This window comes from Hippocampus bargibanti, linkage group LG10 (assembly GCF_051943395.1).
Source record: "Hippocampus bargibanti isolate YZ-2025 linkage group LG10, ASM5194339v1, whole genome shotgun sequence".
NCBI lineage: Eukaryota > Metazoa > Chordata > Actinopteri > Syngnathiformes > Syngnathidae > Hippocampus > Hippocampus bargibanti.
This window is the reverse complement of record NC_142743.1, coordinates 23,501,993-23,520,733: the sequence shown is the minus strand read 5'-3', so window position 1 is coordinate 23,520,733 and position 18,741 is coordinate 23,501,993. Positions and strand designations below refer to the sequence as shown.

At 40.4% G+C, this 18,741-nt stretch overlaps 2 protein-coding genes across 6 annotated transcripts in view; one reads left to right on the top strand and one right to left on the bottom strand.

The window, feature by feature from the left end:
- rfx1b (regulatory factor X, 1b (influences HLA class II expression)) overlaps positions 1-6,099 on the top strand; it is a 17,941-nt gene extending 11,842 nt beyond the window's left edge. For all 5 annotated transcript variants that reach the window (XM_089006514.1, XM_089006511.1, XM_089006512.1 and 2 more), the window contains 12 exons: positions 825-1,006; positions 1,088-1,207; positions 1,280-1,401; positions 2,431-2,549; positions 3,177-3,280; positions 3,355-3,506; positions 3,581-3,678; positions 3,812-3,961; positions 4,047-4,258; positions 4,337-4,490; positions 4,575-4,620; positions 5,810-6,099. In XM_089006514.1, coding sequence (XP_088862640.1) covers positions 825-1,006; positions 1,088-1,207; positions 1,280-1,401; positions 2,431-2,549; positions 3,177-3,280; positions 3,355-3,506; positions 3,581-3,678; positions 3,812-3,961; positions 4,047-4,258; positions 4,337-4,490; positions 4,575-4,620; positions 5,810-5,985 — 1,635 coding nt within the window. In that variant the 3' untranslated portion in view covers positions 5,986-6,099. The remainder of the gene's footprint in view (positions 1-824; positions 1,007-1,087; positions 1,208-1,279; positions 1,402-2,430; positions 2,550-3,176; positions 3,281-3,354; positions 3,507-3,580; positions 3,679-3,811; positions 3,962-4,046; positions 4,259-4,336; positions 4,491-4,574; positions 4,621-5,809) is intronic.
- dcaf15 (DDB1 and CUL4 associated factor 15) lies at positions 5,815-18,741 on the bottom strand. Its single transcript, XM_089006517.1, has 14 exons — positions 18,404-18,741; positions 17,267-17,364; positions 16,329-16,467; positions 15,992-16,098; positions 14,851-14,978; positions 14,616-14,777; positions 13,647-14,204; positions 12,654-12,745; positions 11,396-11,518; positions 10,838-10,914; positions 10,654-10,758; positions 9,677-9,792; positions 8,921-8,992; positions 5,815-5,955 (listed from the first exon to the last, which is right to left on the bottom strand). Exons 1-13 carry the CDS (start codon positions 18,494-18,496, stop codon positions 8,937-8,939), a joined length of 1,854 nt encoding a protein of 617 aa, XP_088862643.1. The 5' UTR covers positions 18,497-18,741; the 3' UTR covers positions 5,815-5,955; positions 8,921-8,936.

Genomic DNA, 18,741 nt, shown 5'->3' with positions numbered 1-18,741 from the left:
TATCCCAAAAATTAATTTCCCATAGGAAACCATTAAAATGAGAATAATCCATTCCCAGGTCCCCATAAAACATCATTTTCTACTTTTCCAAGCCTTAAAACTACACAAAATAGACCTTATTTTATGTATAATAAATGTGCTATGGTATTATAATTAAAGAAATAAACTGTACTCTCTAATAAAGTCATTTGATTTACCTTAGTGATGGTTGTTGATGGAATGGAGTCATCAGCATGAAACACTTGATGAGGAACGTAGCCTTCTTCTTTCACCATCTTGAGGAATGATCCCTTGTAGGTGCTTTCTCTGCTATAATTTTATCTAGTTCCTCATCAATTGTGTTCTGTTTAGCTAGGTTGATAGTTTTTTGCATCAAGTGTACAGATGGCTTGTGTGGGTCAGCATAACTAAGCCTATGTTACCTAAGAAGTCTGTTGTCCGAATGATCCAAATTGAACCTCACCGCACAAAGTCGTTTTATGAAAATAGCTTCTTTAACTCCCCTTTCAAAGCATCTATTTTCTTTCACTAAGATTTTAAACTCATTGTCATCAAATGAGTGGTTGCTAGCTTTTTAGGTGCATATGGCGAGGTTCAATTTGGATCGTTCGTACAACAGACTTCTTAGGCAACATAGGCTTAGTTATGCTGATGAGGTGATACCGGAGCAAAGGGGGCAATCAGGCCTGTCGTAGACCTCATACTCAGGCAGGACAATAGGGACCAATCATAGCAAAGTCTGGCATCGCCACGTCTGGACAGTAGGGATGTTCTGGATGTCCGTAGCTATGACGTTACATAACTGCGGTAGCCGTCCTCTTCAGGTGCAGTGGCTATGTGACAACTACGAAGGCGCAGAAGGGGTGAGTTTGCCTCGCTGCACCCTGTATTACCACTACCTGCTACACTGCCAGGAGCAAAAACTGGAACCGGTCAACGCCGCCTCCTTTGGCAAACTCATCAGGTCCGTCTTTGTGGGCCTTCGCACTCGTAGGCTCGGGACGCGGTATGTACACAATGCTGTCACGCTCTCTTGCGCATCCCCCCCCCCCCTCGTCGTAAGCTTTGAACATACGTGTTTCATCAGAGGGAACTCAAAGTACCACTACTATGGACTCAGGATCAAATCTGGCTCCCCTTTGCTTCGACTGATGGATGAACAGCAGCACATGGCAATGCGGCAGCAGCCATTTTCACAGAAAAACAGGTGGTTATTTTTATACAAAGAGGGACGTGCGACAGTCACCTACTGACCTTGGATGTATTTTCTGTCCGCAAGGATAAAGTCAGTTCAGAAAACAGAAGGGATCGCCAATGGGACATCAGGGGGCGTGTCGCAGCAGCAGGCGGGCGTGGTTTGTGACATTTCGGCGCAGGTGCAGACCTATCAGCAGTTTCTGGGTGAGGAGCTGGCATGTGAAGTTCAATGTGTATAATGGACGTCGCCATCATAATAAAATAATAATAATAATAATAGTAATAATAATAATAATAATAATACTAATACTAATAATAATAATTCTAATAATCTTCTTTTACTTTCGGCTTTTCCTTTGAAGGGTAATAATACTAATAATAGTAATAATAATAGTAATAGTAATAATAGTACTTTAATAGTACTATATAATATAATAGTAATAGTAATAATAATAAAAATAATACTAATACTACTAATAATACTAATACTCATACCAATACAAATAATAATAGTAATAATAAAAATAATACTAATACTACTAATACAACTAATAATATTACTAATAATACTAATGATAATTCTAATAATAATACTAATAATAATAATAGTAATAGTAGTAATAGTAATAATAATAGTAACAGTAATAGTAATAAAAAATAATAAAAATACTACTAATATGACTAATAATAATACTACTCACTACTAATACTAATAATAATAGTAATAGTAATAATAATAAAAATAATACTAATACTACTAATACAACTAATAATACCAATACTAATAATGATAATTCTAATAATAATAATAGTAATATTAGTAATAGTAATAATAATAGTAACAGTAATAGTAATAATAGTAATGGTAATAATAGTAATAGTAATAAAAAAATAATAAAAATACTACTAATAATACTACTCACTACTAATAATACTACTAATAATACTAATACTCATACGAATAATAATACCAATACTAATAATGATAATTCTAATAATAATAATAGTAATATTAGTAACAGTAATAGTAATAATAGTAATAGTAATAAAAAAATAATAAAAATACTACTAATAATACTACTCACTACTAATAATACTACTAATAATACTAATACTCATACGAATAATAATAATATTATAATAACTAATAATAATACTAAGACTACTACTAATACTAATAATAGAGAAACGACTGTAAGGTGGTGACGACGGTGTGTCCTCCATCTTATGTAGAAGCATCACGTCCGTTGCCTGATTTTGTGGACATGAACGTGCAAGCGCGCAGCCTGCCGGATGGGATCCTGCTTGAACACCTCAAGGCCTTTCAGACCCTCTACAGGGAACACTGTGAGGTAGTCAAGCGACACGCCAACGTGTCTTGTTTTTGTCTTTGTCAATCAAGATCAATATATTCGGGATTTGAAAAAAAAATCCTTAAAGGACAACCCATTTTTTTGTTTCCTAACTGACATCAGAAAAAACGTTTTATAGCGTCTAAAATACCCAAAACACGCAGGCTGATATTTTTAGTCAAATGCAAGACACCAAGAAAAATGACTTCAAGTGGCCCAAAACTGCCACGAAATGAGCTCGGAAATGGGGGGGGGGGGGGTTCAGAAAGTCCCGCCCCCTTGTTCGTGACGTCACGCCAGGATACTCCTTCACAAACAGCCTTGCTCCAGAATCAAAACAATGGCTTCAGAGTTCAGATTCGGAGAAGGTGCTTTCTTGTTACTCATCCAGTTATGAATAGTTCTGAAGAGGAAAGCATACATGTTTGGAATCCATTAAAGAAGTCCTTCTGGATCAATTGGGGCCATCTGGACTCCAATGTAGCGTCCCATAAAATGCACAAGATGGCGCCCAAGCTCCGTTGGAAATGGCCTGATTTGTCCGCTGGGAATTTGTGTCAACTTACACATCCTGCTATATGTTAGCGTGGCATATTTTATTGTTTTTTTTTTCCCCCTTGCCAACAGGCCGTTCTGGATGTAATGGTGAATCTCCAGTTCACTCTCGTGGAAACACTTTGGAAGTCCTTCTGGAGGTTCAGCCAAGACAGTGACCCCGAAACGCTCAATCTGTGAGTATGAAAAACGAAACGCCTTAAGCCGCCATCAACCCCACCACAACATTCGCAAACTTTTGCCCTTGCAGTCACCACGAGTCGGAGAAACGTCTGCCCAAATCATGCCTTGTGCTACTGTGTAAATTTGAGCCTGTACTACAATGGACGAGAGCGTGTGACAATCTGCTTTATCAAACGTTGGTGGAAATCCTCATCCCTGATGTGCTTCGACCCATCCCCAGTAAGGATGCCAGAGATGGGAAAAGGCGCAGAAAAGGACCTGGTGAAGTTGAAGAGCTTTTGTTTGCTCTGCAGGTGCCTTAACTCAGGCCATCCGTAACTTTGCTAAGAGTCTGGAGAGCTGGCTGTCCGGTGCCATGATGAATATCCCAGAAGAGATGGTCCGCATTAAGGTTTGTGTGCGATTAAAGGACAACTTTCTTTTTGTTTCCTAACTGACATCAGAAAAACGTTTGATCGCATCTAGTAGCTGAAGATAGATGACAGATGTCTGAATATGTAGTTGCTCATACTGCCTCCCACTAGGTGGTGTGCGTGAGCTCTTTCTCCCAAACGCTGCGTCGCTACACCAGCTTGAACCACCTAGCGCAGGCAGCCCGCGCCGTCCTCCAGAATTCGGCTCAGATCAACCAGATGCTCTCCGACCTCAACCGCGTGGATTTCACCAACGTTCAGGTCCGTCGCGGTCGAGCCGTTCGGAAGAAGGCAAAAATCACAGAACCTAATCGGTCCGTTTCACACCTATCTGGTCCCGGAACAGGAACAAGCATCGTGGGTGTGTCAGTGTGAGGACCGCACGGTCCAGCGGCTCGAGCAAGACTTTAAAATGACCCTGCAGCAGCAGAACTCTTTGGAGCAGTGGGCTTCCTGGCTGGACGGCGTCGTCTCTCAGGTGCTCAAACCTTACGAGGCCAACCCCGTTGCACTGCCCAAAGCCGCCAAGGTCTTTCTGCTCAACTGGTCCTTCTACAGGTAAGAGGTTCCTCGCCAGAGGTTCTTAGTCCCGCCGTAGTGTGTTTAACAGTCTTGATACGTCTTGGCAACGACCAGTTCGATGGTCATTCGAGACCTGACCCTACGCAGCGCAGCTAGTTTCGGATCCTTTCACCTGATCCGCTTGCTGTATGACGAGTACATGTACTACCTGATCGAGCACAGAGTGGCTCGGGCCAAAGGAGAGACTCCAGTTGCCGTCATGGGAGAAGTGAGTGTTTGAAAATGGGGGAGAGAAGATGCCACATTTTTTTTTTCTATGTCTGATTTGTTGCCGCCCTTTTCTGTGTTGTAGTTTGCCAGCACGGTCAAGAGCAGATCCACTCCAGACTTGGAAAAAGGTAACATCAGAACACTTCGGCGTCACCGGCCATAACGTCTTCTTTTGGTATTCAGGAATGAAGGGGAGCACACATACTGTTATTCATATATATATACAGTGATACCTTGGCTTACGAACTTAATTGGTTCCCAGACAGTGTGTAAGGCGAAAAGTGTGTATCCCGAAAATTAATTTCCCATAGGAAACCATTAAAATGAGAATAATCCGTTCCCAGGTCCCCATAAAACATCATTTTAGACTTTTCTAAGCCTTAAAACTACACAAAATATACCTTATTTCATGTATAATAAATGTGCTATGGTATTATAATTAAAAATAAACTGTACTGTATCAAAGTCGTTTTATTTACCTTTGTGATGGTCGTTGATGGCTTGATGGATTGGAAAGTGGGTTGTACATCTTAGAAGTTGTGATATTGCAACAGCAACAGATGCAGGCAGACACACTAGACACTTCATTGATAGCTGGTTTTCTTGCTTGTATGTTCTCTTCAAATTGTACAGATGGCTCGTGCGGGTTATTTGTGGAACCTGATTGATTGGAATTTTAACCTTGCAGTCTACACTGTGACTTTGAAAAGTTGAAACAAGCCCAAATTTCACTGTTTGCTATCCATTTTGTCACGCTCTCTGTCGTCTGCCTGTCTCTTTAATGTTTAAACCACCTCCCCTCACTGTATATATGTATATGTATGTATATGTATATGTATATGTATATGTATACATACACACTGCTAGCTAGCCTGCACACTGCTCATTAGCTTGCTTTCTGCTGTCTCTCACAGAAGTATATTGATGCTAACGTTAGCATGAGTCTTGTCATCGTACCACTGACATTCGACTGTTTCATCGCTACTATTGTTTCCATGCAAATTAGAATCGCTCAATTTTAGAACCGGTTCTTTCCACAAAGGCGAATCCTCCATTTCTTTTAGTAGTCACTTACTTAAAAGGGGGCGTTTACCTGTTTCGACATCAGCGGCACCTAAATCAGGATCATCCAATCAAAATGGCGCTTTCTGCCAACACAAGCCGAAACAGGAAATGAACAGCGAAAAAGCGAGAATACATATATAGTTTTATCTGGTCATTTTGAGCTGAAAAAGTGGGAAAAACCACCAATGGGCTGAAAATTCTCATCTCTGGTTATTCCTTTTGTACATCTCGCCGTCTCTTCTTCTTCTTCAGATGAGGAAGATGAGGATGAAGATGAGGAGAGCGAGGAGGAGAGCGCAGATCTGGTCTTGCAGTCCAGTTCATTGAGCGTGCTGGAAGACAAGGAGCTGTTGGAGCCGCCCGCCAAGCAACCCAGGACCGATTTCAGATTGCCCACTCTGCCAGAGAAACACAACACACCGTCTTAGAGGAAAACACACACACACACACACACACACACACACACACACACACACACACACACACACACACACACACACACACACACACACACACACACACACACACACACACACACACACTTTGCTTTAATCCCATCAATTCATCACATCCTGCACACATGGCTCTGAATTGCTCAAAGATACTTTGATGTTGGGTGTGCTTGTCCAGTGTGAGCATTTACAGTACAGTGATACCTCGGCTAACGAAATAACGACAATTCGAGAATATAATCTTGGCATAGGAACTATTTTTCGGGAAACACACGCAGCGGCACAATGTGTGATGTGTCATTCACAAACGAGCTCCTGAAATGGCATAGAAATGCCATTTCAGGAAATGGATAGAAAACAAAGTGAAATTTGGACTCGTTTCAACTTTATTGATAGTTCAAAGGCAGAGTGTAGACTGCAAGGTTAAAATATCCCATCAATCAGGCTCCACAAATAACCCGTAAAATGTACAACCCAGAGCTCCTTGAGACACTTTATGCAAAAAGCTATCCATTCCATCAAGCCATCAATGATCATCACTAAGGTAAATAAAACGACTTTATTATATAGTACAGTTTATTTATTTAATTACAATACCATAGCACATTTATTATACATAAAATAAGGTATATTGTGTGTAGTTTTAACGCTTATTGAGTTGAAAATTATGTTTTATGGGGACCTGGGAATGGATTATTCTCATTTTAATGGTTTCCTATGGGAAATTAATGTTTGGAATAAACACTTTTCGCCTTACACGCACTTTCTGGGAACCAATTAAGTTTTTAAGCCAAGGTATCACTGTATAAGAAAATGGGAGCACCCATTATACCAATGATGTAATTTTTTTTGCTCTTTGTGCTTCCATTGTTTCAATTTCGTCATGTATTCATGGATGATCCCCGTGCCTTCCCGGAACTTAAAGGACAACCGACACCTCCGGGCAAGTTGTGTCCGTAATTTGTAAAATGACTTTAAATGACTTCTACTGAGCGTGTTCGACAAAGATTCCACCGCATACAGCTATGTTTAACGTTTTAAGACTCACGCTGAATATTCAGGAAGTCTTGTTTTCGAGTTGATGACGATTCCTGACGTGATGTCACATCAGGAACGCCCCTGACTGAGAAAGCGACACACAATGCATTTTGGGTACTCTTTTTTTGTCTGAAAACTTCGTGTTGATGGCGGAATTACAAGGAAAATACATAAATAACGCCATGGTGAATCGTTCGACACAAATTCCCAGCAGACAAATCAGCGCATTTCCAACGGAGCTTGTGCGCCATCTTGTGCATTTTCTGGGACGCTACATTGGAGTCCAGACGGCTCCAATTGATCTGGAAGGACTTCTTTTATCGATTGCAAACATTTATGCTTTCCTCTTGAGAATTATTTAAATCATATTTATAACTGGATGAGTAACAAGAAAGATCTTTTTCAGAATCTGAACCCTCTGAAGCCATTGTTTTGATTCTGGAGCAAGGCAGTTTGTGAAGGACTTTCCTGACGTGACGTCACGAACAAGGGGGCGGGACTTTCTGAACCTTGCTCATTTTGTGGCAGTTTTGGGACATGATGTCATTTTTATTGGTGTTTTGTATTTGACGAACAATATCAGCTTGCGTGTTTTGGGTATTTTAGATGCTATAAAACGTTTTTCTGATGTCAGTTAGGAAACAAAAAAATGGTGTCGGTTGTCCTTTCAGCGCTAGCCAGATGATGTGGTAAATTTGTCCTTGTGATGTCTAAAAATCACTTGCATTGCCTTTTAAGTAATGTCTATGCAGGGTTTTTTTTTTTTTTATTATTATGGGATTTTGTGAGCTTGCTAATGGCAACTGGTTATGGGGTGCCATATTTGATTTACTTTCTGTACGTTGTTTTTTTTTTTCATTTGGCCAAGTGATACGCTGTGCCTTTGAGAGATTGCTACCCTAACTGAGCTCGTATTCTATATGATTGCATTTATATGAGCGTTCCGTGGCCTTGTTTTCATCACCTTTGGTAGCCATTAAAAAAATATGATGTGATGGGGCTGAAAACGTTGCCGTTTGTCATCTTTACTTTGTCGATCATTTCCTCTTCATGCCCTTCACAGATCAAATACACCCTTGTGCAAATTAATTGCACCACCTTGTGGCCAGCCGTAGACCGCATACTCAGGCAAGACACGAGAAGTAATCAGTGTGGCCGCAGGGAGTAGTCCTCTGCCCCCCCCCCAACCTGAGCAGGGATCAATCATAGCAGAGTCTGGCACCGCCACGTCTGGACAGTAGGGATATATATATATAGGGCCAAAACTACCAGCAAAAAAAATAGGTCGCTGCTGACGAAGCTTCTCGGATAATAATCGAAACATCCCACACCTTCAAAGAAGTACAGATGACAACTGAAGAAACCTTCTCATCGATGGATCACTCCTGTACGACTAAGAGCTTATACAGACGTTTGAATATTTCATCTTAACAAAATCATTTTAATTACTCGTGCTGAATATACAATGTCACATTCAACTGTTAAACATGTATGGGACTTGAAAACCCTTAACAACTATGAAACACGTTTTTTAGATGTTAAGAGAGAAAATGGCCGCCCAGTGAGTCTACAGAACGGGATCAGGCCGGTTTCAGCCACAGGAAGGAACAAGTTATTGACGAGCAGCAATAATTAGTGCCATTGTAGACACAAATGTATCAATGGCACAGATCCGAGTTGACGTACATTAAGTACTCTTCAGTCCTCCTTCAGGTACTCTTTTTATACCGTGTAAGTAAAGAACTCTACGTAAATAGTTGTCTATTTCTTGCTTTTTATACTTACAAATTAAACAACATTAAGTACAAATAAATGTAGTTATGACAGCAAGTACATGTTATCACAGTGCAATTCATTTTGATTTTTTTTTTACCGGTTGCGCGATGACATCACAGGACAATCCAGGTGCATCTGTCGCTATCAGCCAATACCTGAAGAGATGATCCTACATGGGAGAAGAGGAAGCATTAAGTCAACATTTCTTAAGTCCTTTTAATCAAATTCAAAGGGGGGGGGGGGTTAAACACGAAAGAGACAGGCAGACAACAGAGTGACGAAATGGATAGAAAACAGTGAAATTTGGACTCGTTTCAACTTTGATAGTTTAAAGGCAGAGTGTCGACTGCAAGGTTAAAATATCCCATCAATCAGGCTCCACAAATAACCCGCACTAGCCATCAGTTCAATTTAAAATGAAAAGACAAGCAAGGGAACCAGCTATTAATGAAGTTTCTAGTGTGCTGTTGCAATATCACAACGTGTAAGATGTACAACCAAAAGCTCCTTGAGACACTGTATGCAAAAAGCTATGCATTTCATCAAGCCATCAAGGACCATCACAAAGGTAAACAAAACAACTTTATTATACAGTACAGTTAATTTCTTTAATTACAATACCATAGCACATTTATTATACATAAAATAAGGTATATTTTGTGTAGTTTTAAGGCTTACAAAAAGTATAAAATGATGTTTTATGGGGACCTGGGAACGGATTATTCTCATTTTAATGGTTTCCTATGGGAAATTATTTTTTGGGATACACACTGTCTGGGAACCAATTAAGTTCGTAAGCCAAGGTATGTCACTGTGTCATGAAGTAGAGTGTCAACCTGCAGGTGAAACTGACCTTTGTGTAGTCCTTCGTTGGTCATTCGATTGATGTTGCGCGAGCTGCTCTCGGGAATGAGCCATTTTGTCAGTGTGTTTGCACATGACTTCCTGTAAGAACTCCATACGTGCCCGCTAAGACAAAAGACAAGTTGCATACTGTATGTTACTGAATGGATGTTATTACTCCAGGTGCAATAAATTGGGTGGATAAACAATAATAATAATAATAATAATAATAATAATAATAATAATAATAATACATTTCATTTCTAAGCGCCTTTCAAAACTCTCAAGGTCACTTTACAGTCACAGGAGAAGTTGTTCTGTAGATGAGCAGCGGCAACCACACGCGCCAGCGTTCACTCAACCCGCAAGTAACTCAAATAGATAGAAAGCTAGCTAATATATAGCTAATAGCTAGCGAGCAAGATAGCTAGCCAGACAGATAGCTAATAGCCAGCTAAATAGCTAATATATAGCCAGCCAGACAGCTAATAGATAGCAAATAGATAGATAGCTAGGTAGCCAGCCAGATAGCTGATAGCCAGCTAGATAGCTAATAGCCAGCTACATAGCCAGTTTGACAGCTAACAGTATCTTACACAGTGCAATGCAACATAATAATAATATTGAATTTATAAGCACCTTTCAAAACTCTCAAGGTCACTTTACAGTTACAGGATATTTTTTTCTGTGGGTGAGCAGCGGCAGCCACAACCACTCAACCCGGAAGTAACTCAAATAGAATAGTAAGACAAATAGATAGAAAGCTAGCTAGCAAGGCAATAGATAGCTAATAGCTAGCCAGCCATCCAGATAGTTATTGTACGGTATTACACTAAAAGATAAAGAGAATAGACTTAGCACAATATTTCTTCCTAATGTCTACATAAACAAAAGTCAAAAGAACAACAAAAAACTAAATAAATAAATAACAAATAATACGACAACACAAAGAGTTTAGATCATGCATCAGACAAGGTGTTTACTCACCTGGTCTGACCCTTGACCTCTGTCAAGTCACCGACGCCCACAGTGGAACAGACGCCTGTGTTCAGGTCCCAACTGACCTGCAGGTTTGAATGGTACGTGTTGGGCCTGCGGAGAGGAAAAGCGTGCACGTTTGAAGAACAAATTCAAATTCTTTCCTAAAGAAGTCACTGAAGACGACAAGCACCTGCAACGCTCTGAGGGCGAGAAGGCCAATAACAGAAGACCGATGCTTATCATCACGGTGTTGGTCTCCGGACACACCTGACAGACAAGGTGAAAATACCATTAGCGGGCACAAAAGTCGTTTCAAAGACAGTGATACCTTGGCTTGCGTACTTAATTGGTTCCCAGACAGTGTGTGTAAGGCAAAAAAGTGTGTATCTCAAAAATTAATTTCCCATAGGAAACCATTAAAATGAGAATAATTCGTTCCCCGCTCCCCATAAAACATAATTTTCTACTTTCTCATTTTCTTAAAACGACACAAAATATACCTTGTTTTATGTATAATAAATGTGCTATGGTATTATAATGAAAGAAATAAACTGTACCGTATAATAAAGTCATTTCATTTACCTTTGTGATGGTCGTTGATGGCTTGATGGAATGGAGTGGCCGGTTTCATCAGCCGATTTCATGACGTCAAAATTGTCATCAATGTAACGTTCGTAAAGCGAAAAGTTCGTAAACCAAGGGGCTCGTAAACCGAGGTATCACTGTACAAAACGTTTGGTTTTGTTACCTCTAATATGACCACATCGTAGTCACTGAAAGAGGAGAACTGCGGCGCCCAGGCAGCATCTTTCCTGATCACCTCATTAATTAGATACTCAAAGTCCAGCGTCAGCTGCTCGACACACACACTCTGGAAATACATGGTCAATTTTCATGCACAATTACTAAGTTTTAAAGGACAACCGACACCACTTTTTTGTTTCCTAACTGACATCAGAAAAACGTTTTATAGCATCTAAAATACCCAAAACACGCAGGCTGATATTTTTAGTCAAATGCAAAACACCAATAAAAAAGTGACAAAGTGTCCCAAAACTGCCACAAAATGAGCTCGGAACTGGCGAGATTCAGAAAGTCCCGCCCCCTTGTTCGTGACGTCACACCAGGATACTCCTTCACAAACTGCCCTGCTCCAGAATCAAAACAATGGCTTCAGATTCGGAGAAAATGCTTTCTTGTTACTCATCCAGTTATGAATATGTTAAAATAATAATTAAAGAAATGAACTGTACTGTCTAATAAAGCTGTTTTATTGACCTTTGTGATAGTCGTTGATGTAGTTGCCGCTTGATGATATCCGAGTGAAGTTGCCATATTTTCTCTGCGATAATACCCTGACTCACAATGTCCCCTGCTAGCTGTTTTTCGTTAATCCAAATCAACTGAAGTTTTTCAACCTCTTCGATTGCCTGAGACCGTTGCTTAGACAACACAGAAACACCTTTAGCCACACTTAGCAATGGTCGACTTAGCATACTGGTACTGGGACGCTAAGTCACACAAACGCACACCACGTTCGTGTTTCTCGATGATCTCCTTCTTCTATTCGACCGTCATTTTCTTTTGTGTCCTCTTTGGCTGAACACTAGCCTGTGGTGGGGGCTTTTTCAGTCCCATAACAGCAAAAGTATCCACTCCATAACAAACCACGTCTTCACTGAGTACAGTCAAAGAAAGTGAGTAGTGGGAAAGTAGCCCAGCAGCCATGGTGGCGCTGTTCGCCAGCCATTGTGGCGCTCCGTGTGTTTCCCGAAGACTAGTTCGTATGCCAAGATCATATTCTCGAGAATTTAATGTTCGTAAGGCAAAAGGTTCGTTAGCAAAAGCGTTCGTGAGACGAGGTATCACTGTACATTGTCCATTAGTCTTACTGGCATGCTTTGAAAGCCACGCTTGATATTTCCACAATAATAATAATAATAATAATAATAATAATAATAATAATACATTTCATTTATAAGCGCCTTTCACATTCTGTCACTGACCTGTCCATCGTGTGGCTCGCTGATCAGCTGCAGGCTCCGCCCTTTAAGATCAGTGACCGTGAAAGGCAGCTGTACTTTATCATCTTCGTAACCTTTTGATGCAAAAAAACAATGAGCAAATATATCAAAGGCAAGTGGTGTAAAGTGTCCAGCTTCACAAGACAACTTCAAACATTTTCATTGCAGACTGAAACATGTGCACTTCCTGGCAGGAAGTAACTTTAAAGGACAACCGACACCATTTTTTTGGTTCCTAAATGACATCAGGAAAACATTTTATAGCATCTAAAATACCCAGGCTGATATTTTTACTCAAATGCAAAACACCAAAAAAGAAATGAACTGTACCGTATAATAAAGTTGTTTTATTGACCTTTGTGATGGTTTTTGATGGCTTGATGGAATGGAGTGGCCGGTTTCATCAGCATTAAACACTTGATGAGGAATGTAACCATCTTCGTTCACCATCTTGAGGAATGATCCCTTGTAAGTGCTTTGTGATAATTTTATCTAGTTCCTCATCAATTGTCTTCTGTTTCCCTGGGTTGATAGCTTTTTGCATCAAGTGTATAGATGGCTTGTGCGGGTTATTTGTGGAGCCTGATTGATGGGATATTTTAACCTTGCAGTCTACACTCTGCCTTTGAACTATCAAAGTTGAAACTCTCTCACTGTCATCTGCCTGTCTCTTTAATGTTTAAACCCCCCTGCGTCACTGCTGCGTTCTTGAACAATCACGTGGCTTTAACCGAAGACTGGGGGCGGGGAATAGAGGACAAAAAAAAACAGTCGGTTGCCATTTGGTTGTTAGAAGAACGGGCTCGTTCACGAAAGACACATCACTCACTGTGACGCTCCGTGTGTTTCCCGAAAAATAGTTCGTATGCCAAGGTAAACTTTCCATAAATGGAACGTTCGTAACCCGAAAAGTTCGTAAACCAAGGGGTTCGTAAGCCGAGGTATCCATGTATGACTGTAAAATTGTTCATTCACCTGTATCGCCTCCTGTATTCTGCTCCAGTAAACCCGGACGGAAGCAATAGTGCAGACACGAGTAGTTGACATATCCAGGCTCACTCGCATCAGTCTCCTGCGATGCCGATGACGTCGGAGGGGAAGAAGGCAATGACGAAGAGGACGCGGCAGACAATTGTTCTGTCGACTGCAGCGAACTCTGGCACGACGTGGACATTTGTGGCAAAGAAGTCCGTGTTTCGTTGTGCATTGCCTTGCGGCAATCCTGCTCCTCCTGGTGAGCGTTAACCGCCAACGGTTCTGAGGGTTTCTGCGATCCTTCTCTTTCACTTCTGCCGGCTCCACCCTGTGCCTGTCGTAAGAGGTCGGCTACAAAGTCTCGAGCTCGCATCACTGCTTGCGATTGGTTCGAAGAAAGGGCCACGTGGGTGAATCTGCTGCTCTGTGTTTGCTCCCCATCAGGACATCCCTGAGACAATGAGGAACGTGCAGTGGTAGGAGAGGATGGCGGGGATGCCTGATGTGACACAGCAGCTCTTTTTGTGTAAAGAATTTGGGATGAAGGACCAGCCTTGCCTAAAACAAAAGAAACAAAGCAGATTAACTGCAATATCAGTTAACAAGGGCATAAGCACCACAACAACAAACGCCGGCATCATTTTAATATTGTGATTCATGCTGAATGTGGACCAAATGTGACTTGAGCATTTCTAGTGGCGCTTTTTCATATACAGTGGCTTACGAACTTAATTGGTTCTAGGCCAGAGTGTATAAGGCGAAAAGTGTGTATCCCAAAAATTAATTCCCCATAGGAAACCATTAAAATGAAAATAATCCGTTGTCAGGTCCCCATAAAACGTCATTTTCTAATTTTTAATTTTCTAAAAACGACACAAAACATACCTTATTTTATATATAATAAATTTGCTATGGTATTATAATTAAATGACAAGAGTTAGTTGAGATTTATCAGCAAATTTAAATTACCTTGGCAGAGAGAGCTGCCACAAGCCACCAGAGAGTAGCTGGTATTTAACAGGATGACCTGGTCCTTTTTCAGCTGGAAAGCAAGCTGAAAAGTGGGAAAGGGGTACACCACCTGATACTTGCTGTTGAGAACGTAGCCGTGCTCCAGACACTGACCACTTCCTGCAGAGACCCCACATGACAATTACAGGAGACATGCTAAGGAAGTGAGGTTAGCAGGACTGTATTTGTGTACCTTTGCGTATAGATGTGGTGGAGGGAGGTGTGCCGCGCTCAGCGCAAGCCTGAGGTGGAGTCATTGAAACGATTGTGATGCAGATGTCTTTGCAGTTCTCGGCGCTCATTAAGTTCCTCAGGAGAGAGCTGAAATGTTGCAGCATATATCCAAACATTAAATGGGGGCTATTCACGTCATTTTCAACTATTATGGTACAAGGTGAAAAATCAGCTTTTTTTTCATTCTCTAGACATTAAGATCTCAAAGCTACATTCCCAAATGAAATATCACTTAGTTTTTAGCCAGCTATCTAGTTGCTATCTATTGGCTGTCTAACTAGCTAGCTAACTAACTAGCTGGCTCGCTAGCTAACTAGCTAGTAGTCATCTATTAGCTAGCTAGCAAACTTGATCTATCTGAGTTATTCCTGGTTGAACGGGGTCACAGTTGCAGGCTACCTAGCTAGCTAGCTATTTGCTGTCTAACTAGCTATCTATCTATTGGTCATCTATTGGCTGGCTAGCTGACTTGATTTATTTGAGTTATTCACGGTTGAACGGGGTCACCATTGTTGGCTACCTAGCTAGCTATCTATTTGCTGTCTAACTAGCTATCTATCTAGCTATTTGTTATCTATTAGCTAGCTAGCTAACTTGATCTATCTGAGTTATTACCGGTTGAACGGGGTCACCGTTGCTGGCTACCTAGCTAGCTATCTATTTGCTGTCTATCTAGCTAGATAGCTATTAGTTATCTATTAGCTAGCTGGCTAACTTGATCTATTTCAGTTATTCCCGATTGAACGGGGTCACGGTTGCTGGCTACCTAGCTAGATATCTATATGCTATCTTATAAATTAAATGTATTATATTATTATTATTATTATTATTATTATTATTTCAATCAGTTGTGTATACTTTGGCAATCTAGTTAAATCAGGCCCATCAATTTTAGAATTTGGCCCCCTTTTCAGATACAACGGGGGCACTTGGCCCATTTTTTTAATTTCCCAGATGCATCCTAGTATTAGAGGAAACCAAATCATGCAAATCAAACCTCTGAAGATGGAGGACATTGATTTGTTGTGGCGACTCCCTGAAGGAAAAATCCAAAAGGAAAAGAAGTAGAAGAAGAGTAACACAAATAAATGATGTCTTACTTAAAACCGAAGACGACAATTTTAGACTGGTCATTTGGCCATTCGCACACAGTGAGGTAAAGGTCGTTGTAGATTTCTTCGCCAGCAAACAGGCGCACATATTGGACCTGCAATGAAATCATATACAAGAGACAAAAAGATGTGAGATGATTCACTTAATTAAAGGACAACCGACACCATTTTTTTTTGTTTCCTAACTGACATCAGAAAAACGTTTTATAGCATCTAAAACACCCAAAACACGCAGGCTGATATTTTTAGTAAAATGCAAAACACCAATCAAAATGAGTTAAAATTGAGCTAACAAAGTTGGATAATGCTTTCTTTCTTTTTTTACCTGTTTGAGTTGACTGTGAAGATTAAACTCCCACCAATAGAGATGGTAAGTGTAGAAATAGTACTCATCATCCTCTCCCCAATCTCTGGTGTAGGACAAAACGTAGCGGCCACACTTGGTGAAACCAAGAAAGATATGCCTGGAACAAACAAACAAACAGGTAAGGATTGCATCACTGCAACACTTGTTTGCTTCTGTTAAAGGACAACCGACACTTCCGGAGTTGCATCCATAATTTGTAAAATCATTTCAAATGACTTCTACTGAGCGCATTTTACAAAGATTCCATCGCATATAGCTAGATTTTAAGACTGGCGCTGAATATTCAGGAAGTCTTGTTTTCAAGGTGATGACGAATCCCTACGTGCTGTCACGGAGGGAACGCCTCTGACCGAGAAAGCGATACACAATGCATTTTGGGTACTTTTTTTCATCTGAAAACACCATGTAGATGGCGAAATTAGAAGGAAAACTACAGAAATAATGCTTGGGCGCCATCTTCTGCATTTTCTGGGTGCTACATTGCTGTCATTGACAGCTCGAATTGATATGGGACCTTTAATCGACCTCTTCATAACTATTTGAATCATATTCATAACTGGATGAGTAACAACAAAGCGTCGTCTCCAAATCTGAACTCTCTGAAGCCATTGTTTTGATTCTGGAGCAAGGCAGTTTGTGAAGGAGTATCCTGGTGTGATGTCATGAACAAGGGGGTGGGACCTTCTGAATCTCGCCAGTTCCGAGCTCACTTTGTGGCAGTTTTGTGACACTTGAAGTCATTTTTATTGGTGTTTTGCATTTGACTCAAAATATCAGCCTGCGTGTTTTGGGTATTTTAGATGCTATAAAACGTTTTTCTGATGTCAGTTACTCAAAAAAAAAAAAAAAATGGTGTCGGTTGTCCTTTAAATTGTTCGGCCATTCTTAACACTTACCCTGCTTTCAAGTATTCCTCACTGACAATGTTCTTTAAGGGAACACACACTCGAGGGGGGAGCTTCCTGAAAAGATGTTGAGAAATCTTCCCTGAAAGCTGCAGAAAGAAACAATTATAGCTAAAAGATTTGTGTGCTTGCTTTTTTTACTAATTGGGAAAATGTGAAAGGATGCACAGGAACACATGATGGTTTAAAATACCCATCTCAAAACACTATACATTGGATATTCATTGGAGTTCAGACGCTTCAAAATGAGACGGAAGGACTTCTGTAATCGATTGCAAACATTTATGCTTTCCTCTTCAGTACTAGTTCAATCATATTCATAACTGGATGAGTAACAAGAAAGCATCTTCTCCGAATCTGAAGCCATTGTTTTGATTGTCAAGCAAGGCAAGCTGTACTGACATGTCGTTTTGAAGTAATTTTGAGACACTAAGTCATTTTTATTGGTGTTTTGCATTTGACTAAAAATATCAGCCTGCGTGTTTTGGGTATTTTAGATGCTCTAAAACTTTTTCTGATGTCAGTTAAGAAACAAAAAATGGTGTAGGTTGTCCTTTAAGAATGAATGACCCTCTGTGTCTTTGTGTTGTCATGTTATTTGTTATGTTTTTTATCTTCTTTTGACTTCAAGACGACGCCGCGAGAGCTCCTGTATTTTGTTTTTCTACTTTCATTCCTTTCATAACTTTGCTGCTGTGAAATGTAAATTTCTCCACTGCGAGACTAATAAAAGGCAAATCCAATCCAATCCAATTTTGATGTGGTTATTGTTTGGTTAATTTACTCTTCGCACGTCATGTTAAAAAAGTGTACGCTTATCAAACTACCGAGTATTTGTACACGCAACAAAATGCGCCAAGTGTAACCCACAAACGCCAGCATGAAAAAGGTGCTCCATGTCCATGTCTTTGAGAGCTTTGTAAAGCCCTTGTATGTAAATGTAATTTATTATTATTTTTATGATATTTCAACCATTCGCTTTCGTTAATTCGCGTGAGTTAGCTAACGAGCTAGGTCGTAGCAACAACTTGGCCTCTAACGTCCATGAAAATAGAGCTCGCATCATATTACTCTCAAACCATCGTTGCTGTACTCACAGAAAGACATAATAGTAAATAGCAAACATACCTTCCCCCTCACGAGAAGTTTTACGACATGGTCTTTGTGTCTTCTTTGGGATTTTCGTTTGATGTCCATTTCAGATTTCGAGCTGGGCGCCATATCTGACTGAACTGTTCAGCTGCGGACGCCACTGATTGGCCAGCTGGTGCGCGGATAGACAAACAAGGCCAATTTTTCGCCAAACCGACCTAGAGTCAAATCTCATTTTTTATTCGTAGCATTGTTTGGTAAACTACTACGTTAGATTTTCTCAACTGGAATCTCTATTAAGCCGGAATGGAGTCGCGTATAAAAACAGAGAAGCGAGAAAGAACTAGCAGACATGAGATATTGTTGTCGGTGAC